At 34.2% G+C, this 27,914-nt stretch overlaps 2 protein-coding genes across 5 annotated transcripts; both read left to right on the forward strand.

Moving 5' to 3' along the window:
* The first annotated feature begins 9,333 nt into the window (after positions 1 to 9,333).
* LOC130797429 (leucine--tRNA ligase, cytoplasmic-like) lies at positions 9,334 to 22,382 on the forward strand. 4 transcript variants are annotated; one of them, XM_057659993.1, is made up of 4 exons: positions 9,334 to 9,488; positions 10,712 to 10,880; positions 12,995 to 13,059; positions 18,811 to 22,382. In XM_057659993.1, the coding sequence occupies exon 4, from the start codon at positions 18,836 to 18,838 to the stop codon at positions 22,097 to 22,099; it is 3,264 nt and encodes a 1,087-aa protein (XP_057515976.1). In that variant the 5' UTR covers positions 9,334 to 9,488; positions 10,712 to 10,880; positions 12,995 to 13,059; positions 18,811 to 18,835; the 3' UTR covers positions 22,100 to 22,382. The 4 variants fall into 4 exon arrangements, with proteins under 4 accessions (XP_057515976.1, XP_057515975.1, XP_057515977.1 ...); XM_057659992.1 differs by having other exon boundaries at positions 13,015 to 13,059; XM_057659994.1 differs by lacking the exon at positions 10,712 to 10,880.
* Positions 22,383 to 27,072: 4,690 nt separating this feature from the next.
* Positions 27,073 to 27,642, forward strand: LOC130798864 (uncharacterized). Its single transcript, XM_057661962.1, has 2 exons — positions 27,073 to 27,296; positions 27,444 to 27,642. Exons 1-2 carry the CDS (start codon positions 27,073 to 27,075, stop codon positions 27,640 to 27,642), a joined length of 423 nt encoding a protein of 140 aa, XP_057517945.1.
* Positions 27,643 to 27,914: the final 272 nt, after the last annotated feature.

The following is a 27,914-nucleotide window of genomic DNA, read 5'->3' on the forward strand; positions in this document are numbered from 1 at the left end:
GATGAACAAGCAAATGCCTTTGGTTTCAAACAACGGTTTTGAAGAATGCGCACACAGTAGAACAAGAAGCAAACGTTTGCTCTGGGTTTGTGAATGAAAATGAAGATGAACAAAGCAGCAGAAGTAGTTTGATTGCGAGAACAAAGCAGCAGTACAGTAGCTAACGTATGGGTTTTGAGAGAACAAAGAATGGGTATTCGTTCGTTTGAAAGAACAAAGCAGCAGTAGTTTAATCGTTTTTGAGAGTACGTAAAAGGGTTTTGTGAGGGTTTTTGTGAATATGGCGGGTTTTCTTAAAAAACCAAAGATTATTTGCTGCGGTTAAAAAGAAACCGGAGCAATTTTGTTAATTTTGAAGGATATTTGCTGCGGTTCATGAATAACCGGAGCAATTAACAACAAATAATCAAGGGCATATATATGTGAATAAACGCTAAAAAACCAACACCAACCTTTTCATTTCTAGATGCCCATTTATATTTTTTTCAACAAGAACAGTAAGCAATTACAATGAGATATTTCAATGCTTATTGAAATTAAAAAGAGAAATAATACCTTAATTTGTGAGTTTTGAAGAATGCGCACACAGTAGAACAAGAAGCAAACGTTTGCTCTGGGTTTGTGAATGAAAATGAAGATGAACAAAGCAGCAGAAGTAGTTTGATTGCGAGAACAAAGCAGCAGTACAGTAGCTAACGTATGGGTTTTGAGAGAACAAAGAATGGGTATTCGTTCGTTTGAAAGAACAAAGCAGCAGCAGTAGTTTAATCGTTTTTGAGAGTACGTATAAAAGGGTTTTGTGAGGGTTTTTGTGAATATGGCGGGTTTTCTTAAAAAACCAAAGATTATTTGCTGCGGTTAAAAAGAAACCGGAGCAATTTTGTTAATTTTGAAGGCTCTTTGCTGCGGTTCATGAATAACCGGAGCAATTAACAAAATTCCAAAGGGCTATTTGCTGCGGTTCGGCCTTAACCGCAGCAATTAATGAGTTTTGAAGGCTATTTGCTGCGGTTTTATGGTTAACCGCAGCACTTATAGTTTTTTTTTTTTTCTTATTAATTTTCCTCTTTATTGCTGCGAATACAAAAAAACCGCAGCAAATGAGGAGCAGCAAATACGTTTTTTTCCACTAGTGATTTCCGCCAAATCTCCACAAGTGCCCTTTTTTTTTTTAAACACCCTTTCGATCCACAAAAAGCTCTGATACCAAATGATGTAAGTGTGATTAGGAAGAACACACTTACATCATAAAAAAAATATTCGGGCAGCAGCTGTTCTGTCCCGGTAAAGGTGCCGATCCGGAAACGTTAGTCGTGTTCTGTTATTGGTTTGTGTATCCGATGCGTTAAAAAAACTCGTTAAACGTTAAAATTTAATTACTTTATTCTTATAATTATATATGTAAAATAATATAATTTAATAATCTTATTTATTTTTATCTTATTATATTTTCTTTTTAAACCCGATTGGTGGACGGGTATCTGTTGTCAGTGCAAGAGAAGCTGACCAGGCGACGGATGTAGTTACATGTACGTTCGCCATTCATTCTATAGCTGTGAATGTATTATTTAACTCGGGTGCAACATGTTCATTTTCATGCAAAGAATAAAGAGTTTAATTTAGGAACATTTGAAAAAGTTTCTTATATAGTGGCTGTTCCATCAGGAAGATTGTACAATTGTGATAGATTGTATAAGGAAGTGCCTTTAAGAATAGGGAAGGTCATTTTTCCTAGTGACTTGTATGTGTTAGATATGGAAGGCTTAGTGGTTGTGTGATAGGAGATTTGGTCTTGTTTGTTTTATTTTAGTAGAATGTAATTTCGGTTTCGGTTAGGTGTATCTTGGTTATGGGATTTACAAAGGATTAAATAATTTAAAAAATAAAATAAAATAAAAATAATTAAAGTAAAAGGAATTTCGGACAGCTGCTGCTGCCTCGGTAGTGGCGCCCCGATCCGAGTGTTGGGTGTGTTTCGTTGTTGTCTTTTTTAACCGATGCATTTTAAAACTCGTTAAAATGCTTAAAATAACTAAAAATAGTAATTGGATGCTAGAAATTATGAAATTTGGTACCCAAGGTAATTGATGCGTTTCAGACGCAGCGGTAAAGTCGGATTTTTAATTTGAATTTTCTAAACTGTCCGAAATGGCCATAAAAGTTTCTGGTCAGAATGTAAAATTTGGAACTATTGGGAGTTGGATGAAAACATTTGAAATTATCAAGTCTTAGTGATATATTAATGGTATTGAGTGGATTAAATGTTTAAACACGATCTAATACGTGATCGTTTTTTGTGTGTTATTTAGGACCTCGTTTCATAAGAGGGCGAAATTCTTATTGCGCTTGAACAACGTGTGGTTGCAGCGTTCAAAGGTACACGCTTAGACCATACTGTTTATATGGTTGTGCAAGTAATGTTGTTTTATTTTTAATCGAGGCTTTGTAAATCACATAAGGATTAGACACCTCAAATAATATGAAATAATTAATTGAAAATTGAATTTATGTGCTTGTCACCCAAAGGGGTTGACGTTTGGTTATGTTACCCAAAGGGGTTAACGATTGGTTTGGATTATTATAATTATTGTTCCCATGGTAGTTTTGGATCACTACGGTCACCATGGGGGTATGCATACTTTAGCCTTTGGCGACCCGAATAGGATGGGCAACGTCTTAGGTCGGTGGTTGCCTTGGGATTAGCTCTCCCAAGTGTATTCCACCAAATGGATTGGTTTTATACTTGAACGACCCGAACAGGACGGGCAACGTTTCAAGTTAGTAATTATCTAATAATGAATGATTATACTTGAACGACCCGAACAGGACGGGCAACGTTACAAGTTGGAATTATCGGAATTATGAATGTATTAGAGCCTATGCATGCTAGGATGAAAACATTGCTTGTTTTTCAACCTGGTTGATATTTGTATGAAGTCTCTGACGTGTATTGAATTGTTTCTTTGAAACCTACTGTTTTTTGTCTTACGACGACTAGTAGGCTGATTGCAGGTGGGATCTGGAGTGAGGTCTTGACTTAGAACCTGTAATCATCAAGACTATGCTATTATCTTTTGTATTAGATTATGAGTAGAATGAAACTCTGTATTTATGTACAAGGGGATAGAGTAGTTTTTCTTTTCGCTTCCGCTACTTCAATTAGTTGGTTTAGAGGCCTTAAGGCTCTCCTTTAGGCTCTCAAGTTGTACGTTAGAACTTCCGCTGACTTATTATTTTTCACGCTGGTACTGTTTTTGTTTTATCTATATTTCTTTATCGACGGAACGTTGACGGTCCTAGAGAAAAGTCTTCTCTAAAGTCCAAAAAGGTGAACCGGAATTTGTATTTTCATATGGATTTCCGGGTCACTTAAACCGGACCGTTACATGTACGGAGTTTTACCTGCCACTCCTCTAGGTCGTTTGCCTTACATTATTCATCAACACATTGATAGTGCTTTAATTACGGCCTTTATGGAGAGGTGGCAGCCGGATAGCAACACTTTCCACATGCCCCGGGGGAGATGACCATTATGTTGCACGACGTGCAACGCATTCTAGGTATTGGTATTGAAGGTTCTCTGCCGGTTGAACCCCGCTTATGGTGAGTAGAAGCTCGCGCTGGCCGGTCTCTTTGGAGAGCCCATGTCTAAGATGCGAAGGAAGGGGTTCTTCACTAGTGGGAGTATAAACGTTGGTGAAATTATGCACATGTGCCACGGGTCTCAGTCTTTAAAGACATAGTCTGCAGCCTACTACATGGCTATTGTGGGTTCAACACTGCTGGTGGATAAGACTAGAGTTGGGATGCGACCTCACCCAATACTTACTGTGAATACGGATCAGGATGAGATTTCTTGGGATGGAGTGACTCTAGCGTATTTGTATCGCCAACTGGGTATGGTGTTTAGGGTTGGGTGCAAGACTATTGCTGGTTGTCTTACATTGTTATAGACATGGATCTACGAGTACTTTCCGGCCTTCCGCCCCCATCCTCGTCAAGTTGATGTGCCTAATAAGACGAGGGCGGAGATTTGGTCCACGCGAAAGTCAGTTTGTGAGCTCAGCAGTATATTGGACTCCATGACAGAGACACAGGTTTTGTACATCACATCCTACATTGTTATAGTTTTTAATTTAATTCTAAAATATTCTTTTATGTTAATTTTGTGTGTAAGCAAATGGAATGGACTTCATACATTACTTCTCCTAAGGTGTTATTAAATGAGCACCCACGCATCGCCTTTACCGGGGGTATCACCTGTTTTTATATCGTCGAGGTGTATTTACCCGAGAGGACAGTTAGACAGCTTGGTTTTGTACAGGGTATTCCTCCCCCTCCTATGAGACCTACTAAAGCTACGCGACCGCCATAGGGTACGTATTCCATCACCTTTGCTCCTCCGTATATTTGCACGAAGGCATGGCGTAGTTTCCCTTATTGTGCCCGCATTGGGGATTAGGCACTTTGTTGGGTTTCTGTTCCATTAGAGGCTGTTCCTGATTATGTTGACTGGTTTAGAGTTTTCTCCCACCTATTTCTCCTCCTCGGCGAAGGACCGAGTGGTGGTTTTGGTGCAGTTGATAGTACAGTTGAATACGTTAGTGTTTCTAATATATTATCTCTTTCCTTTACTTTAATGCTATTCATTATCTATTTAAACCATTGTTTTGTTTATGCCGTTTGTAAATGAATTTCCAACTCGTATCGCACCACTGCTTAGGATGCCTGCTATCGTGGACATGAACCCCGAGAAAGACAGACTGCTAATCTGTATATGGAAGAAGTTAGAGATTTATTTGCCGAATGACAAGCTTTTAAAGGGCAAGGTCCTTCAAAGACATTTTTTTTTTGTAATAATGAACTATTTGTTGGTGTTGTGTTGTATTTCTAAACCACTCGAATGCTTTCTATTAATTAAAATCAATGCTTTTTAATATTTTAATTAACGTATTTAATTATACAAATTGAATGCTTTCTAAATACAAAGGTTATACAAAAAGTAATATAATTAAGTGTACAATAAATACAATTATTAAATCAATATACACTATTTTTACTATAGACTGTCTAAATTGACTGCATCTTCAGCGGTGATATTACGTGGTTGTGGTCTTACCCCAAATAGTTTATTCCAAAGAGAAATCCTGCTGCGAAAATGTATTTCTAAATGTCTGCATGAATTGTCAGCTACTTCTCTCCATGCTTAATGGACTTGCGACACAGGAGATAAATCATCGTTCATTAAAAGTTGAACATAAAGATTTCAATTGACCCAACAATGTGTAGAACTTTATTTACACCATGCACTCTCGGTGTTCTCCTTAGTGGAAGAACTAGACAGTTGTTTAAGGGATTACCGTCACTAGCACTATAGAACGCTATGGCAATGTTAAGAAACGTCGCTGTAGAGTACGATTCCAGTGGTGCTTCCAACCAGTGAATAAAACGGTACAGGTCTCTTATGCGAACCAATTCTAAGCATAGCTTCATCTAGCGACTCTGCTAATAAGTACAAATGTAGGTATTGCGGTCTGTGTACTTGCATTTCCATAAACATTGCTTGGTGTAGAAGCGACTATGCCTCCTCGCCTTCCAACTTTGTGAGGGCAACAACTTTAAATCCACAATTTTCAATAACATCAATCCAATCAAATTAGTATGGTGGAAGAATATGCAGAATATATTGCGGCCATGAAAAAAGTGAAAAATCACAACCTCTTAAACCACCATCTGTAAGCAAAAAAAGTTAGTTACATTCACTTCGAATAAACTAACTTGAATAATAGAGAAGATAGACAAGTACCAGATAAGTTGAAACTAAAGTTAATTCCAACGGACAATTACGTTGAACGACCACTAAATCTCCCGCGTGATGAAGATCTCGATCCACGGGCCCTGGAGGACGATTTGTTGTACTCAAAGGTGCTTTTATTTCTCCTGAGGGTTTTGCTTGTTGTTCGTCTTCCCCTTCTTGGTGGACTTGTATGTGGCTCAGGTATATCGATACCATCCGGGTGTAATTCATCTTCAAGTACCTGAGACATGTGTCGTACAACTGCAGGATTCGCTTTAATCACTTCATCAACCAAAGATTGAAAGTACTCTTTATCATCAGCATTTGCGTGTCGTACTTCTTCGTTGGCGTCAGCTTCTGCCTCTAAGTACGTTAGGGTCATCCAAAATGGATGTATGTCATTCAAATACAACGAATCTTGTGACTTGATCGATAAATAAAAATAACAAGCACAAGCGTATTTGTCAAAGACATAATCACCCAACATTAACATACGGTTATGCTCAAGCAAGGAAAGTTCCAAGGCATGAATGGATACATGATGATATAGTGGTCTCATCCAATTATAGCGCAAAGACCTTGAAATAGAATTCATGGATTCCTACAGCGTTTGTCGAATCTTCGATTGCTATTTAGTAATTTGTGCATGTGCCCTTTTAAATAGGGTATCAAAAGAGCTATTATTGCTACCAAGATAGTACTTGAATGATGAGTGTTGGCTTTCAACTCTACTGGTATCTGGTTACCCATGTGTGTACAATCATTCGTCCATGCATGCACAAATTTCTCTTTGTGTGGAATTCATGTTCTAGCCAAATATCGAACGACCCTTTTATTTCTAGTTGACCAAGTAGCCACAATCGACCCCATTTATTTTCAAATTCGTTGGGCGTAGAACAGTTAACCAAGGGGTTCTATCTGCTTTGCCTAAATATCTGCCCTTGTTGATTTCTTTTCCCACCACACAATTTGTCCACCATGTTCTCAACGTCGTTTGCAATGTGCCAACCACATAATAAATGTCGCACATCTACATTAAAGAGAAGATTGGATGTAAATAACATATATTTAATAAATACAACGACAAAAATTAATGATTATAACCTATTTACCTGGAAAGACATCACGGATAGCTATAGATAAACCGTCATCTCGATCAGTTACAATAACGTCGGGAGACTGAGCACTGCCAAAAATGTCTCTTAGTCTCTCCACCCACGAATATAAAACAGCCGCATAATCCTATATTCGATAAATTTAATCACGATAATATATACTTACATATTCTATGAAGTAATATTTTTATATATTCTATAATAATAAATTCGTGCATTATACAGGTTTTTATACTAATAATAAGATAAAACTAAGTAACACAATATTTTTACTAACTAGTTATTATTTTGGTGATCCTAATTAAATTCTAATTATCAAAGATAATTTTAGTAAATTTACAATCTAATTGCCAATACCACATTAAGAATAAATCAAATTCTTGAGCTAATCATTGGATGAGATATCTTATGAAACATTCTATCAATCTAATAATTACTGAAAACACTTATTTTGAAATACGCCGTTTGAAATATTATTTAAGGACAATAATAAAATATAATTTAACACATTACTTTGAATTTTAACACATTTAATTTTTTTAGGGTAAAATAATTATAATATATTTATTATATTAGATATAATAAGAATAAGCATTTAATTTTTTTTTTTAAAAAGGGATATCGGGTACCCGGTTTTACTAAAATAGATATCCGGACTCGACCCGAATACCCGGTTTATAAACCGGGTACTCAGTCTGAAATACCGGGTTTTGACGAGTCGGGTTAATTATCCGTTTTTAAAACTGGATACCGGATAATTCGGGTCGGGTTTTGCAAGTGAGTTTTTTTGAACACCCCTACCTAATATTACCATTGCGATGACATCGTAAGTACAAAATAACTCTAGAACGTTCTTCTTTATGTTTATACGAGACACGTGTAATTTGAAAACCAATTCCTAATGCTATCTCATTGGCCCAAGCATATAAATTATCAATAGAATTAAATTTCCTATCCATAACAAATCTAATAGAATAATCTACATTGTCACGTAAAATTTCAAAGCCTTGCAAATGTAAATTAATTTTTAAGCGTTAATAAATATTAGGTAATTAATAATAATAAATAACATTTAATAATATAAATATTACGTTAGTTTAAAATAAAAAAATAAAACATACATTAAGTTAATAAAATATTAAGTAAATAAACATACATTAAGTTAATAAATATTAAGTGTAAAAATAATAAGTAAATAATTATTAAGTTAAATAATAATAATAATATAACATTCAATAATAAAAATATTAAGTTAGTATTACTAAATTAAACAATTACAAATATTAAGTAAAATATAAATATAATAAACATAAATTATAAAATAAATAAATTAGTACAACATATATTAAATAATATTAAAATAATTTAAATAAACAAGAGGAATAAAAAATCAAAAAAAAGGACGGAGTCGTGTACAACTGGGCCGTGGATGAGTCGCATAAAACGCACGACTGGACCGCGATTGGGTCGCGTGAAATGTGCGACTGAACCGCGGTCCAGTCGCACGTTTCACCCGACCCATCCGCGACCCAGTCATGTTTTTCATGCGACCCAATCGCGTCCCGATCGCACGCGACTGTGGTTCTCCTATTTTTTTGAATCGATTTAGAAGCTTTCCGAATCGTATTCATGCTCATTTTCGTTGGTCATTGTGATTCAATTTTTAGTTTTAGCTTGTTTTCGTTTAGGTGGTGTTTGCAGAGTTTTTAAAGAGATGTTATCTAGAGGCAATTAAAATTTATTATATAAGAGGTGTCGATAAAAAGAAAAGGGATTGTTGGATGCCTCTTGATGTATTGACCAGATGATGAAGATTTAGAGTTTTTCTAGACAACTCGAGTATACAATCTAATAGCTGTAAACATAAGACTTCTAAGGAATACAAAATTATATCCTTGATCACCTGCTGTTATTAATAGCATACTATTTTTCACTTTTTTTTTAATATTTTAATAAAATCGCTATTGATAATAATGGACGATTATTTACCACATAATCAGACATAAAAACATTTATTTTGAGATTTATCTTTTAGCCTAACTTATTTTTAGAATTGTTTTGTTGTGGTTTTGTTTTATGTCCAAAAGATTTCAAGGGTGTTTGGTAATTAGCCGTTGGCTTTTGGCAGTTGGCTTGTTTGACCAGTTGGAAATATTGGCTGTTTTTGTTAGCTTTTAACTTATCTGAAAAAGCTAGCTGTTTGTAGAGATGTTTGATAAATTTAAGTGTTGACTGTTGACTATTTATTAGAGAAAAAGTAGACCAAGAAGCCAAAAGCCAACCAAAAAAAAAAAGCTGGAACAACTTTCTTTAAAAGTCATTTACCAAACACTTTTTAGCATTTAACCGGCCAACAAGCCAAAATTCAAAACCAACAAAAAAAATTAGCCAAAACCAAACACCTACTTCAGCATCTATCGGAAAAATGAAACCCTAATTCATACGTTAGCAGTGCACTAAGCAGCATTTTGTATTCTTCAAAGAACTAGTTCACTTTCTCTCCCTAAAAGTTCCAGAAAAGTTGTTCACTTTTCCAGCCCTGGACGTGCTTCAACAATTTGTTCCTGAGAATCACAGTTCGTTCTTTACTCTTCGTTCGTTCCTTTGTTTGATATGTTGAGAAAATATGATTTGTTTTTTTTAAGCGTAAGGTTTCAAAATCATGAGTGGAATTGAATTATATTTTGAATTGATTTGTTTGAAATTCACGACTCAGTTCTTTGTTTTGTTCGTTCCCTTTGTTGCATTAGTATAATCGCAACTGGGTTCCTATTAGTTGGTGAACCTTGAAATCTGTATTCATTTGCTTTTAAATGGTATCATTTTGTGTGTATTGGTTATTTCGTGATTAAAAATTTCTTTGAAAGAATGGAAGGATATCATTAGAAATGTCTTTTTCTGTATCAATCTCACCGCCCCTCTGTTTTCTTAGTATAGGCGCCTGTTTCATCTCCATCTTCTCAACAACTTATAATTTCCTATCTTTGGAATTCCAAAATAGCTGCTACCTATTATTTCCTTCTTGTAATGATGTTTCTCATCCTCTAACTTAGAAATAGAAAACTTTTCTTTTCCCTATGTATATTTTTAAAGAAAAGAGTATAGCTTTAAGAGCATATAAGTTAAGTTAATTTTATTGAGTTCAATTGTATTAATTTTGGTATTGATTTGTATTAATTTCTGTTCTTCATTTCTAACTTTTTAAACCCATTTAGGACCCTAGAGTCATCAGACTAAATGGGTCTGGGTCTAAAAATTTCAGACGATAAGGGTCCGGGTCCGGGACTAGATCCATTAAAAACTAATGGGTCAACGCCGGGTCTAGCTAGACCCGCTCCAGACCCGCCCCATGACCATCCCTAGTTGTATCTATATAATTCAATGTTTGTGTTTTGGTTTTGTATGAATCGAGTTTTTGCGGATTCAACCAGGGAGCTGTGGGTATTTAAAATTTGTTTTTATGTTGGATAAGCCATATTAAAACTACTTGCTAGTGCTTCCATTACTGGGGTGTTTGAGGCTTTGCGGTGAGTAGTATTGTGGCTTTTTTAAGATGTGGGTTTTATAGCACTATGCTTTATTTGCTAAGTTTAAATCCAGTTAAGAGGGGATTGGATGTCAAATCAATGTGCTATGGTTCTTGTTATTGTTCGCTATATTCAAAGGGAAATCAAAATCTAATTGGTTTTGGTTAACCTTTTTTTCTTTGTTCAATGGTGAACAATATCTGATATATTCTCTGTTCATATTTAATTATTTACTAATCACCTGCAAATTGCAAATTCATGTTATTAATCAGGTAAAGCTTGTGAAATGAATACTTCTATTTGATTGCTTGTGAGTCGTGTATTTGTCTCGGAATGACCATCGTGCAGAGCTTCCACTTGCATCTTGGTTGATTTTGAATAGGATGGATAAGACCCAACTTTCTTGGAACATTTCATGACTTTGGCTTTTCACTCTTCCTGGTAAACAATCCAGTCTTCCCCTTTTTCATCTTTCTTTCCCTGCATATTTTAGATCCTTTCTTTTAATTTTCTTTGAGCCATTGTTTTCCCCAACCCTTCAACCTTTCTATGAGATGATTGCTGATGTCCTTCCCATGAAGATTTAGAGCCGAAAGATTTCATTTTGGGTGCCTTATTTGTTGAATAATTTTTGCCTAGACATTTTCAATATTGCTTGGCTTGTGAGTTTGGCTGTTAACATTGTGTGCACAGTGCATGATGAGTGAATTTGGAGTTAAAATACTGAATGATGCTATCAAAATTTCTATTTCTCCTGTTTTCTTGGTAACTTCAGTTTTACCTTAATTTTAAACAATTAAAATGCACAAAGAGGGAATTAAACTAATTGGAAAACAGGACGGCATTTTTATGATATAACTCAACTAGTCTACTGCTGGATAATAGGATTGGAAAAATAACCTTTAAAAATGCTTATATTGTTCTAAAGATGTAATCTTAGTACAAAAATTAACTTATATTGACCTTGAATATACACTTTCATTTTAAAACTTTGTGATGTGCTTTCTTCTTTTTGATGCTTCTCAGTATTGTATTTTCTGGTAAAAAAAGCTTTTCTTCCTTTACGTGTACCCATAGAATAAAAATGAGGTTGTTTTGTTACAAAGGACTCCAATGTATCAGATTTGAACTCACTATTTCGTGAAACCCGTTATGTCTCAGTGTTTTAAAATCATGGATTAAGAACCATTATGAGTTGTTATTCTAATATATTGGCTGTTATAATTTTTCTTAATATGTATTAGGTTCAAAAAGGTCTATATAAGCTTTAATTTAAATGTTTGATCCAAAAAACTTGAATATTAATGAATATTCTTCAAGTTGACGATTAACATTGCAGTATTAGTTGTGATATCGTTATATGTCGTGTGTTTTTTTCTTCTATGATACGACCTATGTTCTTTTTGCTTATTTTTTGTTCGTTTATGTTAATTAGACATCTTATCGAGAATTATTGATGAAAAGATATTTAAATGTTATGTGAAGGTAAGGAGTAATGAGAGAAAGAATTGTACAATAGAGGAAATTTTTTGAATGTGGATGAATTAAAAGAAAGTCATAAATAATAGAAAGTTGGACACTTAAAAAATATAGGGAGTCTAACAACTCTTTTAGTTTGTGGCAAACTAAATTTTGAAATCTGCGTTTGGGACAAAATATTTTCATACCTGATTATCTATTGACTTGACCTTTTTTGTGGTCTTATAATACATGCTTCTTATGTTATTGTGTGCCTTGATGGATTATTTTATAGCTATACTTGTTAGATATTTAAATATTAAGCCCTCTAGTGTACTTGGTAAATTATGTTTTACCAAAATCTTATACTTGTAAAATAAAAATGCAAAAAGAGGGTATTGAATTGATTGGAGACTAAAACTTATTTCTATGTATTAATTGAGTTAGTATGCTGTGTGATAAGTAATAATCGATTTCTTAAGGACTTCTTACTCGATAATATATAACCTCTAAAATGCGCACTAGATTAGAATCCATTGTGCTCAAATTAAATATTAATATTCTAGTATTATAAATGAAAGATCTTAGTTTTATTCCCATTGTCCCAAAATTTGCTCTTTTATTTGTGGAATATTTCAAAATTCATTTCGCACTTGTTTTTCAACATTTTAATGTAAATGTTTCTCTTTATTGCATCTAAGTACTTTTTTTCTTTGATCTTAAGCCACTTAGAATTTTTATATTGATATTCCTTCATCATATTTGCTTGGGAAAGTAGAGCCAAACACCTTAATTTTACGTTTGTGTGAATGATAAATTGGTTCTCACTGATCTTTCCCATGATAAAAGGTGCTTCAATGTTATTTCATTATTAATTTATGCCAAAAATAGAATCACTGTTACTGATTAGAACTTTTCAAAGGGTAATATAGTACTTAGGAGTTTTAGATGATAAAACATATTTTTTTATCTTTGCCATATAAATGTATGTCAAAGTGTATTTTGGGATGAAGTATTTCCTAATCTGGGTATTTTCCACGCTTTGCCTTTACATCTGTCTCATAATGCATGCTTCATTTGTTGATTGGTTTTAACAGTTTGAAGCGTGGACTTTCAGGAATCAAGTTCGGAAGTTGACTAACAAGCTTTTGGTAACTCAAAGGTATTAATTTCTACCCAACTTTTAATTAGTTTCATATTTTATTGGCTTTCTAAAACATCTCCATCTTCGTGAAACCCTTGTCTAAATGCAAGTTGTGTTGTGGCTGTTTATAATGTTCACTTTGCGGGTGTCATTTAGTTATGTGTTATTTGTTGGCCTTTGAACCTTGGGTGTCTTTTTTACGTGTTTATTTCTTAATGTGATACAAATGACGGCTTTATAAAGTTTCTAGATCAAGACTTGTGTTTATCTTTGATATTTGTTAGTGATTTGTTTTTGACAAGGCATTTGATATTTGTAATGGATAACCATTTGTGAAGGTAAGAAATGAATGTAAGGTAAGAAGAGATTGAAATTATTTAATGGAAAGAGAAACTATAGAAAGATTCAAATAACATAAGCTGTTAATAGATTTTTCTCATAAATGAGTTTTTGTTTACTCTGATATATGCTCTTCTCATTTTCTATATGTACACACGCATGCACGCACGCACAGTCCTTCATTGGAGGCCTTGATCTGAGGTGCTATTCTAAGGGTTAATAAATCAGTGCTGTCCAAAAATAGAAATAAATGGGTTGAATGACTCAATTAGACTATGGAATCATCAATCACTAACATTTAATTCTCTCCTTTTAATCAACATATGATTCAAAATTTTCCCTTGCATTTTTCTTCTCTCACATTCTATGTACCCTAGAATTATTTCCCAAATCATTGAAGGCTAGTAATTTGTCTCAAGTAAAGGGATCGTCTTCAAGGGTTTTCTCGATCAAGGACCGTGTTCGATGAACACTTGCATCAATGATGAATTGCTTTGAATTATTTTGGACATGAGGTCCTTAGGGTTCTACGGATTTTTTTGATTGTTTACAACTAGAAGAAAGAACGGTTGATTTTGATGTGAGAAAGAGGAGTTTTATTTATGTGTTTCGGATAGTTAGCTGCTTAAATCTGATATCACCATTTACCACATTCACCATGTAACAAGTATAAGGATTTCACAATCAAAATTAACTTTGCTAGTTTTATAAGTAATGGAGGGATTCTTTGATCTCAAAATTCGGAAATAGAACATAGAAAGCAAATAGACACAAGTCTTGACGTTTTTTTGAATATTGACAATCAACACGACATTGATGTTCTTTAGAGCTAGGCATCTAACTAAATATTTGAATAATAAACCAAAAACTAAACTAAAACTGTTAAGTCATACGTCTAAACATACGCAAAATGCATAAGGTTGGGATTACTTCACATAGCCCCAATACATGTCCAACCTCAAGTATAGGTTCAAATGCTTGAATATAGAATTATTATCTAGAAGATAGGAAGCACATGGATTACCCTTGAAGATAAGCTAGCACACAGGGATCCCCCTAGATATTAGGATTCTAGAGATTAGGAGGCTTCACATTGTAACAACTCTTCCACATGACTTGGACTCCTTCGAACCCTGACAAAGTCCCTCCAAAGAGGGAGCTTTATACGGCCTTGGCTTAGTCGTGCTCTAATTAGTTCTATAACTAACTTATTAAGGCAAAAAAAAATTAAGACATAACATAATATCCTATATGCCTAGTTAACATATAACCGGTAATAAAAGTAGCTTAATAAACTATGTAAACAATTTGAGATTGATGCATGAACGTCTGATTTGTATTAGCAACTAAGTTGATGAATTAAGGATCTTTTGATATCGTTAGTGAAACTAGTCTGCCATCATTCTTTAGTTCTTTAATGGTTAAATCTCTAATTTTCTCACATTTTCATTTGATTTTGCTTCTTGGCTTCTTGATTTTTTGGAGTTTTTTAAATGGGTTGAATTTAGGTTGTGTTGATGTTTTTTCAAATTAGTGTTGAGAATCTTCTCTATGTTTTAGGCTGAACTTGAATGAACATAACAAATTTGAAGGCTAATGTTACTATAAGTAGGGGTGTTAAAAAATATCCGGTTTGGAAAACACGACCCGAATCATCCGATATTCTAAACCTTATAAATCATCCGATTAACTAAATCCGGATAATCCCAATCGGGTAGCCGGTTTTTAAACCGAGTATACTGGTCGGATACGGATCACATTTTATGAGAATCCGGATAATCGTTATCCGATTTTTAATATTATTTTAATTTTAAATTTGTTTTGAAAACCCTAAATCTAGCTTGGGCCTTTTGTTTTCCCGCTTAGTTACTTAGACAGACAACCGTTTCTCATTCTCTTCCCTCCGTATGTTTCTTCCTAAAGTTCCTAATCTAGGGAAACGAGTTGACTTGGAGAAACCAAACAGCTCAATTTTCCTAATGTTCTTCAACCCCTATCCATTGAGCAATTCGAGAATGGATGAATAAAAAAAGAACTAATCAAAAAAGTTTAACACAAAAGTATTATTTGATAAGAAAATTGAACTGAAAATCCAGCTTACCTTTCTGGCAGAATACTGAAAATCCAGAAGTAGATTCAAAATTGAACTGGAGATAAGAAAATTGTCAAAAGTTAGAGAGATAAAAGGGAAAGGGGGAGTATGAAAAAGAAGATAAAAGATAGTAAATTGTCAAAGTATTATTTGATAAAACCAAAAGTAGTAGAAAAGAACCCACAAGATGAGATCCACCAATTTTAACAAAAAAAAAAATAAAAAATAAAAAATTGAAAAGACCAAAACTTAGGAGTCAAAAGATGGATAAAAATAGAGGAGAAATAGAAGCAGCAGAAAAGGGTATGTTCTTCAATGGAGTATGAGAAAGGGAAAGTGAGATTGTGCATGTGTAAGTGGTGGAGATTTGAGATCAGGTATAAATGTTAATGAGAATTGAAAGAAGAGGAAGAAGAAGAAGAAAGGAGTAGTTCAAAGGTGAAATAAAACCAAAGGAGAATGGTGCATAAAATCCAAATATATTAAAAATATGAACAAACCGGATATCCGGTTTCCGACCCGGATTAAACTGGGTATCCTGAATCGGAATACCCGGTTTAATCCGGGTCGGAACCTTGTCGCATTTTAGGTATCCGGATCCGGATCGACCCGGTATCCGGTTTTGAAACCCCTAACTATAAGTGAAAAATTATATGTATAGGAAACCATACATGAAATGTTTTGAAAAGAACAAAATTGAACATGAGAAGGGCTGAATAAGGCTGTGACTATGGGCTGAACAGATTATTTGTTGGTCTCCTCACAAATCGAAAACAAACAAAGTGAATAATGATCAATTTTGGGCTATTTTGAGTGAATTACGTATTCAAAAAGTGGAATTTTCTAAATCAAATGCTGGAATTTTCTCTTACAATTTTGGATTAAGTGAATTTTAGAAAAGTGCTCAAGTTTATAATAAAAATCCAATTTAGTTGGATGTCTTCTTTGAGTTAATGCTACTACTATGTGACCAAGAAGGCCAGAATGGAGGGAAAATCAGTGATACTCTTGGGAAAATAGGTTAAGGTTGGAACATAAGAATAAACTTTGAAGTGGTTTCAAAGCAGCGTTTTCCAAGAAGAGAGCGTTTAACCATCCATTTATGTAGGGTCAATCTTGTCATGCTTTTTGGATTTGGAGGCTGCTTCTTTAGTATCCAATAAGGGGCATGAGTTCATTTTAACTTCAGCAACTTCAATTGCTCTTTTCCTGAGAATAGCTACAAAAACAAACTTTGAGTTCTCTAACTTTTTATGTTAACTTCGTCAACTTCATTAGCAAGTTCACTCTTGCTAGTCTCCTTAATTTCTTTCCATTTTTGAGTGATCACAACATAACCTAAAGCTTGGTATCTTTGTGTTGATCTTCTTCAATGATTTGCAAGGACTAGCTGTTTCACTATTAAACACTAAGGTAGTAAAGCGTGTGCTGTGATTAGCTCCAGTTATGATGGCAGAATATTTTGAGTATGACCAATTTTTTAACATTGGTCAACTCGTATAACTTTGTTTTGTACATGAATCCTGATTCATTTGAATTTCTAAATTTTTTTTTGGACTTTTTGAGTGTATTTGTTTGAAATCTGGGGTATGGTGGTTTCGAATGAAGATGTGAAAATGTGTTTGAAGGGTTTGGTAGAATTCTCAGATGCTGAAATAGGAAATAAGAAAGTGATATAGGTTGATATGGTTGCTGTTAGAAAGGGTGGTTGTATGAAAAATTGGGGGTCTCAAATATGGGTCAAGGTTTTTAAGGATATGGGATGAGAAATTGACAAAGATATCCGCAATAGGAGTGTTCTGCCATATTTAAAATTCTATTTAGGACTGCTGTTTGCTTTCCACCACCAATACCACCGAATTTTCTTGCCTCATCTTCTATTCCTCTCCTTTTTACGTGCATACTACCTTTCCTTCTGCCGTTCTTCTATACCTTCTATCCCTCTCTTGTTTTCCATTTTCTTCCTAGATGATGAGAAATGATGTGAGATTTCGAGTGTTTCTTGGGCCACCACCAATCTCATTGTTGCTATCAAACCATGCAACACACAAGTTTCCAGCACGGCCACCTGGAGCACTTTCATACCCCTTTGTAAGTACCAGTGAGTTTTCCACCACTAACTACCTGTACCAACTCATCTCCAACAGGTTGAGATCTTATTTTCCATTGACACATGAAAAGCCTTCTCCACCTTCATCACATAGTAAAAACAAGACCGCACCGCATCGCATCGGTTGCGCTGTAAAGGTTTTTAAAATAAACGAACCGATGTTTTCTGCATTGTAAAGGTGTAAAAAAACCGCGTTTGGGCCGCATCAAAGGATATCTTATAGTAATGGACTGCCGTTTTGTGAAGGTAGGAAAATAACGAATGGTTATATCTTAGAACTTAGAAGAGGTTTTAAACGGTAAGTGAAAAGAAAAAAATCACATAATGATGAAGAGGTTTGGTCTTTACTAAATGAGCTGTAGACAAAATGCTCCGATTTTCACTCTTTTCATTTCCTTACTCTCTCTATATATAGAGTACTGAGTACTGACATAACTAGATAACCACGTATACTAAAAACTTTGACATCATTCTAGTTACCAGTAATTTATTTCTCCAGATCTCTGTTAATTCTCATTCTTTAGTTTCCTTTTTCTGCTTTTCTTCATGCGCCTTTGATATTAATAGATGATAGGGGGTGGTGTTTGGTTCATTACATTCTTGTTGTTTGTTAATTTCTTCCTGCCTTTACTTTCGAGGCTTGATTGTCCAAGATAAGATTCTATACATTGATATTTTTGTATTTCTGCTTTAATTCATGTGCTCTTCTAGAAATTTGCATGTTCTAATTTTATTCACGCTGAGAACAACTGTAATGAATTATTTTACTGCTTGGTATCGTATTAATAATTATGATGTCTTAAAATAAGCTAAGGCTCATTATATAATTACTAATATCTTTTCTGTCTGTTTTGGTGAACAACTTTTTGGTAGATTCTACTGTTGCTTTTGTGATATGACTTTAGTTACCTGACTTTATATATTTGAATTCCTCTGTCAGAAAATAATACTTTGTCTTATGCGTTCATGTTAAATTGGAGAATATATGAAGTTACTTGATATATGGAACTGTTATTGTTGTTTGTAAATTGTTTTTCAATAGCTTTTGGTAAGTTTTTCCATAATATATTATGGGAGAAGTAATGTTGTATTTTGACTTTTAGAAACAAATTGAGTTTAAGGTCCTGTTTTCCTATCTCCTCACTTGAAATTTAATAGGGCGATAACATTTCTTACATGCGTTCCTGTTTGTTCTCTCATAGCTCTTTATTGCCTTTACTGTGAACAGTTTCTGCAATATTCCTTCAAACAAAATGGCAGATGGTGGTAAAAGTTTTGCAAGGAGGGATCGTCTTCTTGAGATCGAGTCAAAAGCTCAGGGTTGGTGGAAAGAGCATAATGTTTTTGCATCTGAGCCGGGACAGAAGCCACCCGGTGATGGAGAAAAGTTTTTTGGAAACTTTCCATTCCCGTATATGAATGGATATCTGCATCTTGGACATGCATTTTCAATTTCCAAGGTAGAATTTGCAGCAGCGTACCACAGACTGAGAGGAGCCAATGTACTCTTTCCCTTTGGTTTCCACTGCACTGGCATGCCTATCAAGGCTGCTGCTGATAAGCTTGCTAGAGAAATTCAGCTGTTTGGAAATCCACCTGTGTTTCCGTCTGCAGTGAAGGAAGAAGTTTGCCAGCCATCAGAACAAGAGGATGCAAATGCCGGCTCACAGCTTCCTGCTGAAAAGTTCAAAGGAAAGAAGTCCAAAGTTGCTGCTAAAACTGGAAGACAGCTATACCAGTGGGAGATCATGCGAAGTTTTGGCCTTTCTGATCAAGAAATTTCGCAGTTTCAGGATCCATATAAATGGCTGACCTATTTCCCACCTTTAGCAGTTGACGATTTAAAAGCTTTTGGCTTGGGTGTTGACTGGAGGCGTTCTTTTGTAACTACAGACATCAACCCATACTTCGATTCGTTTGTGAGGTGGCATATGAGGAAGCTCAAAGCAGCTGGTAAGATTGTGAAAGATAAAAGATACGCAATCTTCTCTCCTCTTGATGGACAACCATGTGCAGACCATGACAGGGCTTCAGGTGAAGGGGTCCAACCTCAAGAATACACTATAATCAAGATGGAGGTTATTCCACCATTTCCTGCAAAATTGAGTGCTTTAGAGGGCAGGAAAGTATTTTTGGCTGCTGCAACATTGCGACCTGAGACCATGTATGGCCAAACAAATGCTTGGGTGTTGCCAGAAGGAAAATATGGTGCTTTTGAAATTAGTGAGACTGATGTTTTTATTGTTACCGAAAGGGCAGCCCTTAACCTTGCATATCAGAACTACTCTAGGATCCCAGAGAAGCCAACTTGCTTGGTTGAGCTTACTGGTCATGACTTAATTGGTTTACCTCTGAAGTCTCCGCTTGCACAAAATGAAATCATTTACACTCTGCCCATGCTAACTATCTTGACAGATAAAGGTACTGGGGTAGTTACGAGTGTTCCTAGTGACGCTCCTGATGATTTTGTGGCTCTTAATGACTTGAAGGCTAAACCAGCTCTGCGAGCAAAATTTGGTGTGAAAGATGAATGGGTTCTTCCCTTTGAGATCATACCCATTATTAATATTCCTGAATTTGGAGATAAGCCTGCTGAGAAAGTTTGCACTGATTTGAAAATTAAGAGCCAAAATGAGAAAGACAAGCTTGCCGAAGCAAAGAGGTTGACTTATTTGAAGGGTTTCACTGAAGGGACAATGCTTGTTGGTGAGTTTGCTGGGGAAAAGGTTCAGGATGCCAAGCCAAAAGTCAGAAGTAAGCTTTTGGAAACAGGTGAAGCCATTATGTATAGTGAGCCTGAAAAAAAGGTCATGTCCAGATCAGGAGATGAATGTGTTGTGGCGCTAACAGACCAGTGGTATATCACTTATGGTGAACCTGAATGGAAAAAACTTGCTAAGGAGTGTTTAGAATCAATGAATTGCTTCTCTGATGAGACTCGTCATGGTTTTGAGCACACCTTGAGTTGGCTTAACCAGTGGGCCTGCTCAAGGTCGTTTGGCCTAGGGACCCGCATTCCTTGGGATGAGCAGTATCTAGTGGAGTCCCTTTCTGATTCTACCATATACATGGCTTATTATACCATTGCTCATTTCCTGCAAAATGGAGACATGTATGCATCTCATACTGGTTCCATAAAACCAGAACAACTTAGTGATGAAGTATGGGATTATTTATTTTGTGGTGGTTCATATCCTCAGTCTTCAGATATCAATCCTAATGTGCTTAACCAGATGAAGCAGGAATTTGAATACTGGTATCCTTTTGATCTTCGGGTGTCTGGCAAGGACCTTATCCAGAACCACTTGACATTTAGCATTTATAATCACACTGCAATAATGGACAAACGCCACTGGCCCCGTGGGTTCAGATGTAATGGACACATTTTGTTGAATGCTGAGAAGATGTCTAAGTCCACTGGGAACTTCAGGACTTTACGAGAAGCTATTGAAGAATTCTCTGCTGATGCAACACGTTTTGCCCTGGCTGATGCTGGTGATGGTGTAGATGATGCAAATTTCGTGTTTGAGACGGCAAATGCAGCAATTCTCCGTCTCACAAAAGAGATTTCATGGATGGAAGAAGTTCTTGCTGCAGATTCTGCTCTGAGAGCGGGTGAGCCATCTACATATGCTGATCGGGTGTTTGAAAATGAAATCAATTTAGCGATAAACCTGACTGAGCAAAGCTACCAGAACTACATGTTCCGAGAAGCTCTAAAAACTGGATTTTATGACTTGCAAGCTGCTAGGGATGAATATAGGTTCTCTTGTGGGGCTGGTGGCATGAACAGGGCTTTGGTACAACGTTTTATGGACATTCAGACACGGCTAATCACACCGATTTGCCCTCATTACGGAGAGTATGTTTGGAAGGAGCTTTTGAAAAAGGAAGGTTTTGCAATAAAAGCTGGGTGGCCTGTTGCTGATGCACCTGATTTAACCCTCAAGAGCGCAAACAAATACTTACAAGATTCTATCGTGCTGATGAGAAAGCTCCTGCAAAAGCAAATTCTGGGTTCCAAGAAGGGCAACAAAAAAGGAGCCCCTGTTCAACAGCTTACAGATGACAAGCGCTTGACTGGCTTAATTTATGTCAATGATAGATATGATGGATGGAAAGAAGATTGCTTGAAAATACTTCAAAGCAAATTCAACTCTGAAAATAACAGCTTTGCTCCCGACAGCGAAATAATGGAAGCACTGCAGAAAAGTGAATTAGGTAAGGCTACAAATTTCAAACAAATCCAAAAGCTGTGTATGCCATTCTTGAGGTTCAAGAAGGACGAGACTCTTTCTTTGGGTCCGCATGCCTTGGAGTTGCAACTTCCTTTTGGCGAGATGAAAGTCCTTTTGGAGAACCTTGACTTGATCAAGAGGCAGCTTGCACTCGAGCATGTAGAGATCTTGTCGTTTCGAGATGAAGAATCTGTTGCCAAGGCTGGAACTCTACTGTCAGTCCTCAGGCAAAACCCTCCATCCCCTGGTAATCCTACAGCCATCTTTTTGTCAGCTTGATGAAAACTAGAATTTATTTTTGAATTTTTGCTTTGTCAGTATAATAAACTCTTTCAAATCATTGTTTGCATATTTTTCGTTAAAAGAAATTTGATTAAATGTTTTATCTGGAGGACTTGTGAGCAATTTTTCTTTTTCGTTCCTTGAAAGTTTTCTTAATGGAGTTTGAACTTTGAACTTTGAACTTTGAAGTATTTGGGATTTGTATTGTTCAAGGAAAATTTGTTATCTAAAAAAAAAAAAAAAGTGAGAGTTAGAGATTGTGTGAATATTCCAGTTGAAATTCTTGAGTATTTTTGTTAGAGAAAGGTGCCGAGTTGCAATGGTAAAGATTATTTGATTCAGTTCTGCTCCTTTGGTGCAAGAATTTGAAATTACGTTATTTAGGTATTGATCAGTCTCCCCAATTCCTAAACAAGTGGATATAAGAAATATATGGGTGAGATTAAAAAAAAATATTTTTATAAATATAGTTGAACAGAGAACATAAGATCATTATATAATTAGGAAATGTGACAAATATAAAATGACAGACTAACGTTGGAAGTTTCAAATTTAAAGGGTGGAGGGACTATGGAGTAGAATGGGTGTTCATAACCTGGTACATGGATATGCTCCTATATGGGTATCTAATTAGCATGTGTCTCTTGAGAGACCACCTCTTTGTGAGTAGGCCTGAGGCCCCATTAGAGTTTAATATATATATAATTGAAAGTTAATCACGCGTTTAATAAAAGTGTTTTTTTCTTTCCTCATGCACAATCTTCTTTATAATTTTAAGTTGAAAAACAACATACTTTAATTATTCAAACATGCGTTTGTCCTCTCGAGTATTAAAATTTAATCAAACCATCAACAAAAGTTAAATTAGATCGTCAAAATAAGATTACAATGAGAGATTTAACAATTTGTGGTTGGTATTTTAACTTATTGAACTTAGAATTTTATGACTAGAATTAGGTGTTATTATAATGAATATAATAGGCATTTTATCACCAAAAGGAGGTAATTTAGTGAGTATTAGTAGTAGAAATCGATAAAATTATTGTTCATCAATAGATATTTTACATGTACAAGTACTATGATGGTTTATAATAAATGTTTTTTTTTCAATAGAAGTATGTATTTTAATGAATAATATAATATTAGGTATATCTGTAAGATACATTACTATACAATATCATATTTTAAAACACCTACTTATCCATCTTAAAGTATCTTAAATATATTAAAATATCTACTTTTGGATTTTAAACTGTTACTTTAATGCTATAAAACACTTACTATAAGTATAGAACATATACTTTAATACTATAAAACACCTACTATAACTATTTTAAATGCCTACTTCAACTATTTAAAATGTCTACTTTTATTTGAAAAGAAATCTACTTCAGTATGTAGAAAACTAAAAATACAAACTATTGTTTACAAATTCATATACTTCAATATACAAAAAAAATCTATTATAACAATTATAAATGTAATCTTTTAACGATTTAAAAATACTTATTATAACTAATTAAAAACGCCTACCTCAACTATTTATAATGTCTTCCTCATTAAGAAATAACATTTCAATATGCAAAAACACCAACTTAATTATTTCAAATAGCCACAATATCTTACTTGTTCAAATGTATACTAAAACCATTTCAAATGACTAATTCAACAAATTAAAATGCCTACTTTAGTATGTGAAAACACTGGAAAGCAATCAACTTCTATATGCAAAACCACTTATCATTTTAAATGTCTACTTTAACAATATAAAATGTCTATTTTAACAATTTACAATGCCTACTTTAATATATAAAAACACATACGCTAATACACAAAAACACCTATTTTAATATACAAAAACACCTACTATCAAAGTTGTTAAAATTGTGATTCTAACATAAATTGGAAACAACTCTTAAAATCGCATCATAGAATCGAATGATTCTACAATTTTGCAAATATAAGAAATGTAATTGGTTATGTATAATGTTTAGTCATTTTTATTGTAAAATAAATATTTAAAATTCATTGAAGACCATGTAAGACCATGTAATGAATGAAGATGAATACATATTACCGGGACATGAGAAACTAAAAAGGAATTCTTCAATTGTGTTGCTGCTGTGAAACAAACAGGTAGCCTTCTGAGGGTCCTGATAATTATTATGGGTCAGCACTCCAGCACTTGGTACGTGGCTACCCACCACAAAAAAAGATAACTCATGAAACCAAACAAAGTTTAAGCCATAAGGAGAAAACTCAATATCTATGTTGAAATTATAATCGTAACTTTGTAATCTAACATTATTTTTGTACGCCGAAAATCAATGAATAAAGTATTGTCTGCTCTCTGTTACCTTTGAAATTAGTTTGTCATAATTGAATTTTATTGTTGCTTTGGTGGATGTAAACTGAATTAATTATAATAAAAAATTTTAAATGATTTATTTGTAGAAAACTACTTAATTATAAGAAACATAATAAGATTTAAACAGTGAAAATGATTGAAAATAATAAATCTATATTTTCATCCATCAAAATCATAAGGATTACTCTTCGTTTGATATCAAATTCTTTTTCTTTCCACAAGTATACTCCTCTAACTTTGATCTTCAAAAAACCGGTGTATTCGTCAATTTCCTTTAAAATATTATACTTGGTGGCTGGTGCTCGCTATTAATTGTTTTTTTGTAATAGAGATTTAGAAAGTGAGGTAGGATTTTGAATGCATATTGAAACAACTTTTTACCTCATATATATAATAATTAATATATTAATAGAATTTGTTTTGTAAGTATTAGAATAATAATATAGTGATTCTAAAATAAAATATTTAAAACTGGTTAATCTAATACATAGATTTTTTCTGTAACGCTCAATTCAGAAAGAAAAAATTATTCGACATTAATAGGTATTATTATTCCCTCCGTTTTCATATGCTATTCTCAAATAGAATTTATGGATTTTAGTGTCAAATTTTGACTATGATTTCTCATCAATCAATACTAAAAAATACATTCAAGTGGGATCTTGATAGATTCCCCTTATATAATATTTTCTAAAACTTACCTTTTTAAAATTTTTAAAAACTAACAATCAAAATTATTTGACTTATAAATTTACATTGATATTTACGTAAAAAGTGAATAGAAAAAACAAATGAGAATAGAGGGAGTAGTATATTAGTGTTGAGATTGATGTGACAATACAAGTGAATGCATTGTCTTTCACAATAGTGCCACACTTGTCTCCTTCTCTCATGTTTTGCTATATATATATCTACAAGGTATTGTAATAGACGGACGGTAAATGTAATAGAAAGATAAAACAGATACAAGTTTATCTCTTATACTAATTTTCTTTCTCCTTATATTCTCCCTACCTCTTGACACGTTATCAGCACCAGCTCTACCCTTAATAATCAAGAAGGTAATATTTTTACAAACCTAATTAAGCATTTTTTTTCTTCATCGGTACCCACAAATGGACCAACAATCAAATGGTGTCGACATCATCATCCAAGGTGTTTCTTATATTTTATAATTGAGCATAATTCCATACCCTTCACTACAAACCCAGCAAGGACTGATTTAAATCAGTTCCGACATAATAATCCCAATAATACCAATGGTCCACCTGTACCACCAACTCGTAATTCACATGTACGACCAACTAATAATCCACCAGTTCCACCGACTAATATTCCACCGGTACGGCCAACAAATAATCCATCAACGCAACCAACTAATAATGCTCCAACAACAACAGCTGAAAATAAACCCTCACCAAGTAATAAAAGAACCAAAGATGATGAGGGAGGAACAAGTACTAAACGTTGCAAGATAAATTTAAATGATCCATAAAATAATTTATTTTAATAATGTCATTTAATCTTTATGTTTGTTTTTACTTTTCCAGCCGCCTATATGGACTGGCTAATATTATTTTGTAATGACCGCCTTTATGGACTGGCTAATTTAGCATTGCTATCGCCTTTATGAACGGTTTTATCTCTATTTATCTGATCATGTCATCATATTATGTGCATATGCATTTGGTTATTTTAGTCTATAAATTATATAATCACTTAATAAACTCATAAAATTTAATTTCACTTTCAAATAATAATAAATAACGATTATAATTTAAGTAATATTTGATTCTATTTTGTTTAACAATATAATAATAAATTGTCTTAATTTACCTATAACACAGATTATTAGCAGACATGACCACATTTTTTTCTACACAATATAAAATCCTTTTCTAATTGTAAAAATATCACCTTGGGATGAATGCCATAGTGGTCCGAAAATTATAATTTAAGTAAATCGTCAAGGGTTCGATTCTGAAAAAAATAATAATAATAAATAAATAAATAAATAAAATTTTTACCTTTTTACCCCCTATAAATAGGGACTTCTAGCGTCACAAACTCACACACACCACTCACACCTTATCCCAAACACAATAAATTTTTTTTTTCCTTCATCCTCTTCTTCCTTCAACCATCCATGGCAAATAATACATCTACAAACACCCACATCAATCCAATTGCCGACAATATAAGTAAAACACTAGATGCATTTCTTATTATTATGGGTTTAATTGTATTACTCGTAGCGTTAATGCTCTACCTAATTATCCAAAAATAAATTATAAATCTTGCATTTGTTTAGCAATATGTATTTATTTTTTGTCTGTTTTATCATCTATTAATATTATCTATTTTATTTTTATTTATGATTATATTACGCTTATTATGTTTGAGATATTAAATCAGGGGGAGATAAGACTAATATGCTTTAATATCTCTGATGATACACAAAATCATTAAATAACCTTGTCATTTTCTCAATTGTAATGGCTGATCTCAAAAAGAGAGAATTCAATGCCCTAGAATTAACAGGAAACAATTTTATACAATGGGCTTCAGATGTCAAATTATATCTAAAAGGAAAAAGTTTATTATGCACAATCTTAATCCCACAAACAAAGGAAAGGGTATTGAAAAAGATCCCATAAAAATTGAGGAAGATAAGGCAAAAGCTGCATCAATTTTGAGACATCATTTAATCGACAGTCTCAAACATGAATACACCAATTATGAGGACCCAAAATTACTTTGGGAAGAGCTAAATGAAAGATTTGGCCATAATAAAAGTGTACTTCTCCCAAAAGCCATAGATGAATGGCGAGAGTTAAGATTTCAAGATTTCAAATCAATCAGTGATTATAATTCAGCCCTTCATCTGATAAAATCAAAATTAGTCTATTGTGGACAAATAATAACAGATGAAGAAATGATAGAAAAAACATTATCAACCTTTCACGTAAATAGCATTTTGTTACAACAACAATATCGTGAAAGGCATTTCCGGAAATATCATGAATTGCTGAAAACACTTCTTATTGCGGAGCAAAATAATGAACTATTATTGAAAAATCACAACAGGAGACCGGTTGGGACTATGCCCTTTAATGAAACAAATATGATTGAGAGGAATGTGCGCCATCGAGGTCGTGGGAATATTTTATAAGAGGCAAAGGTCGTGGAAAATATCACGAAAAGAGCGGCATGAATACTTTCGAACAAGGAAATTTCTACGGCCGTAGTCGTGGTCGTGGTCGTGGTCGTGGACTTAGTCGTGGCCGTGGACGTAGCCACGTTTATGAAAGAAATATATTTTCCCCCCGAAATGATAATTTTAAACAAGTCCAGAAATACAAAAGCACATGTAATAGATGTGGCATGACTGGACATTGGGGGCGAACTTGTCGTACCGCCAAACATTTAGTGGATTTATATCAA

Source organism: Amaranthus tricolor, chromosome 13, assembly GCF_026212465.1.
Source record: "Amaranthus tricolor cultivar Red isolate AtriRed21 chromosome 13, ASM2621246v1, whole genome shotgun sequence".
Classification (NCBI taxonomy): domain Eukaryota; kingdom Viridiplantae; phylum Streptophyta; class Magnoliopsida; order Caryophyllales; family Amaranthaceae; genus Amaranthus; species Amaranthus tricolor.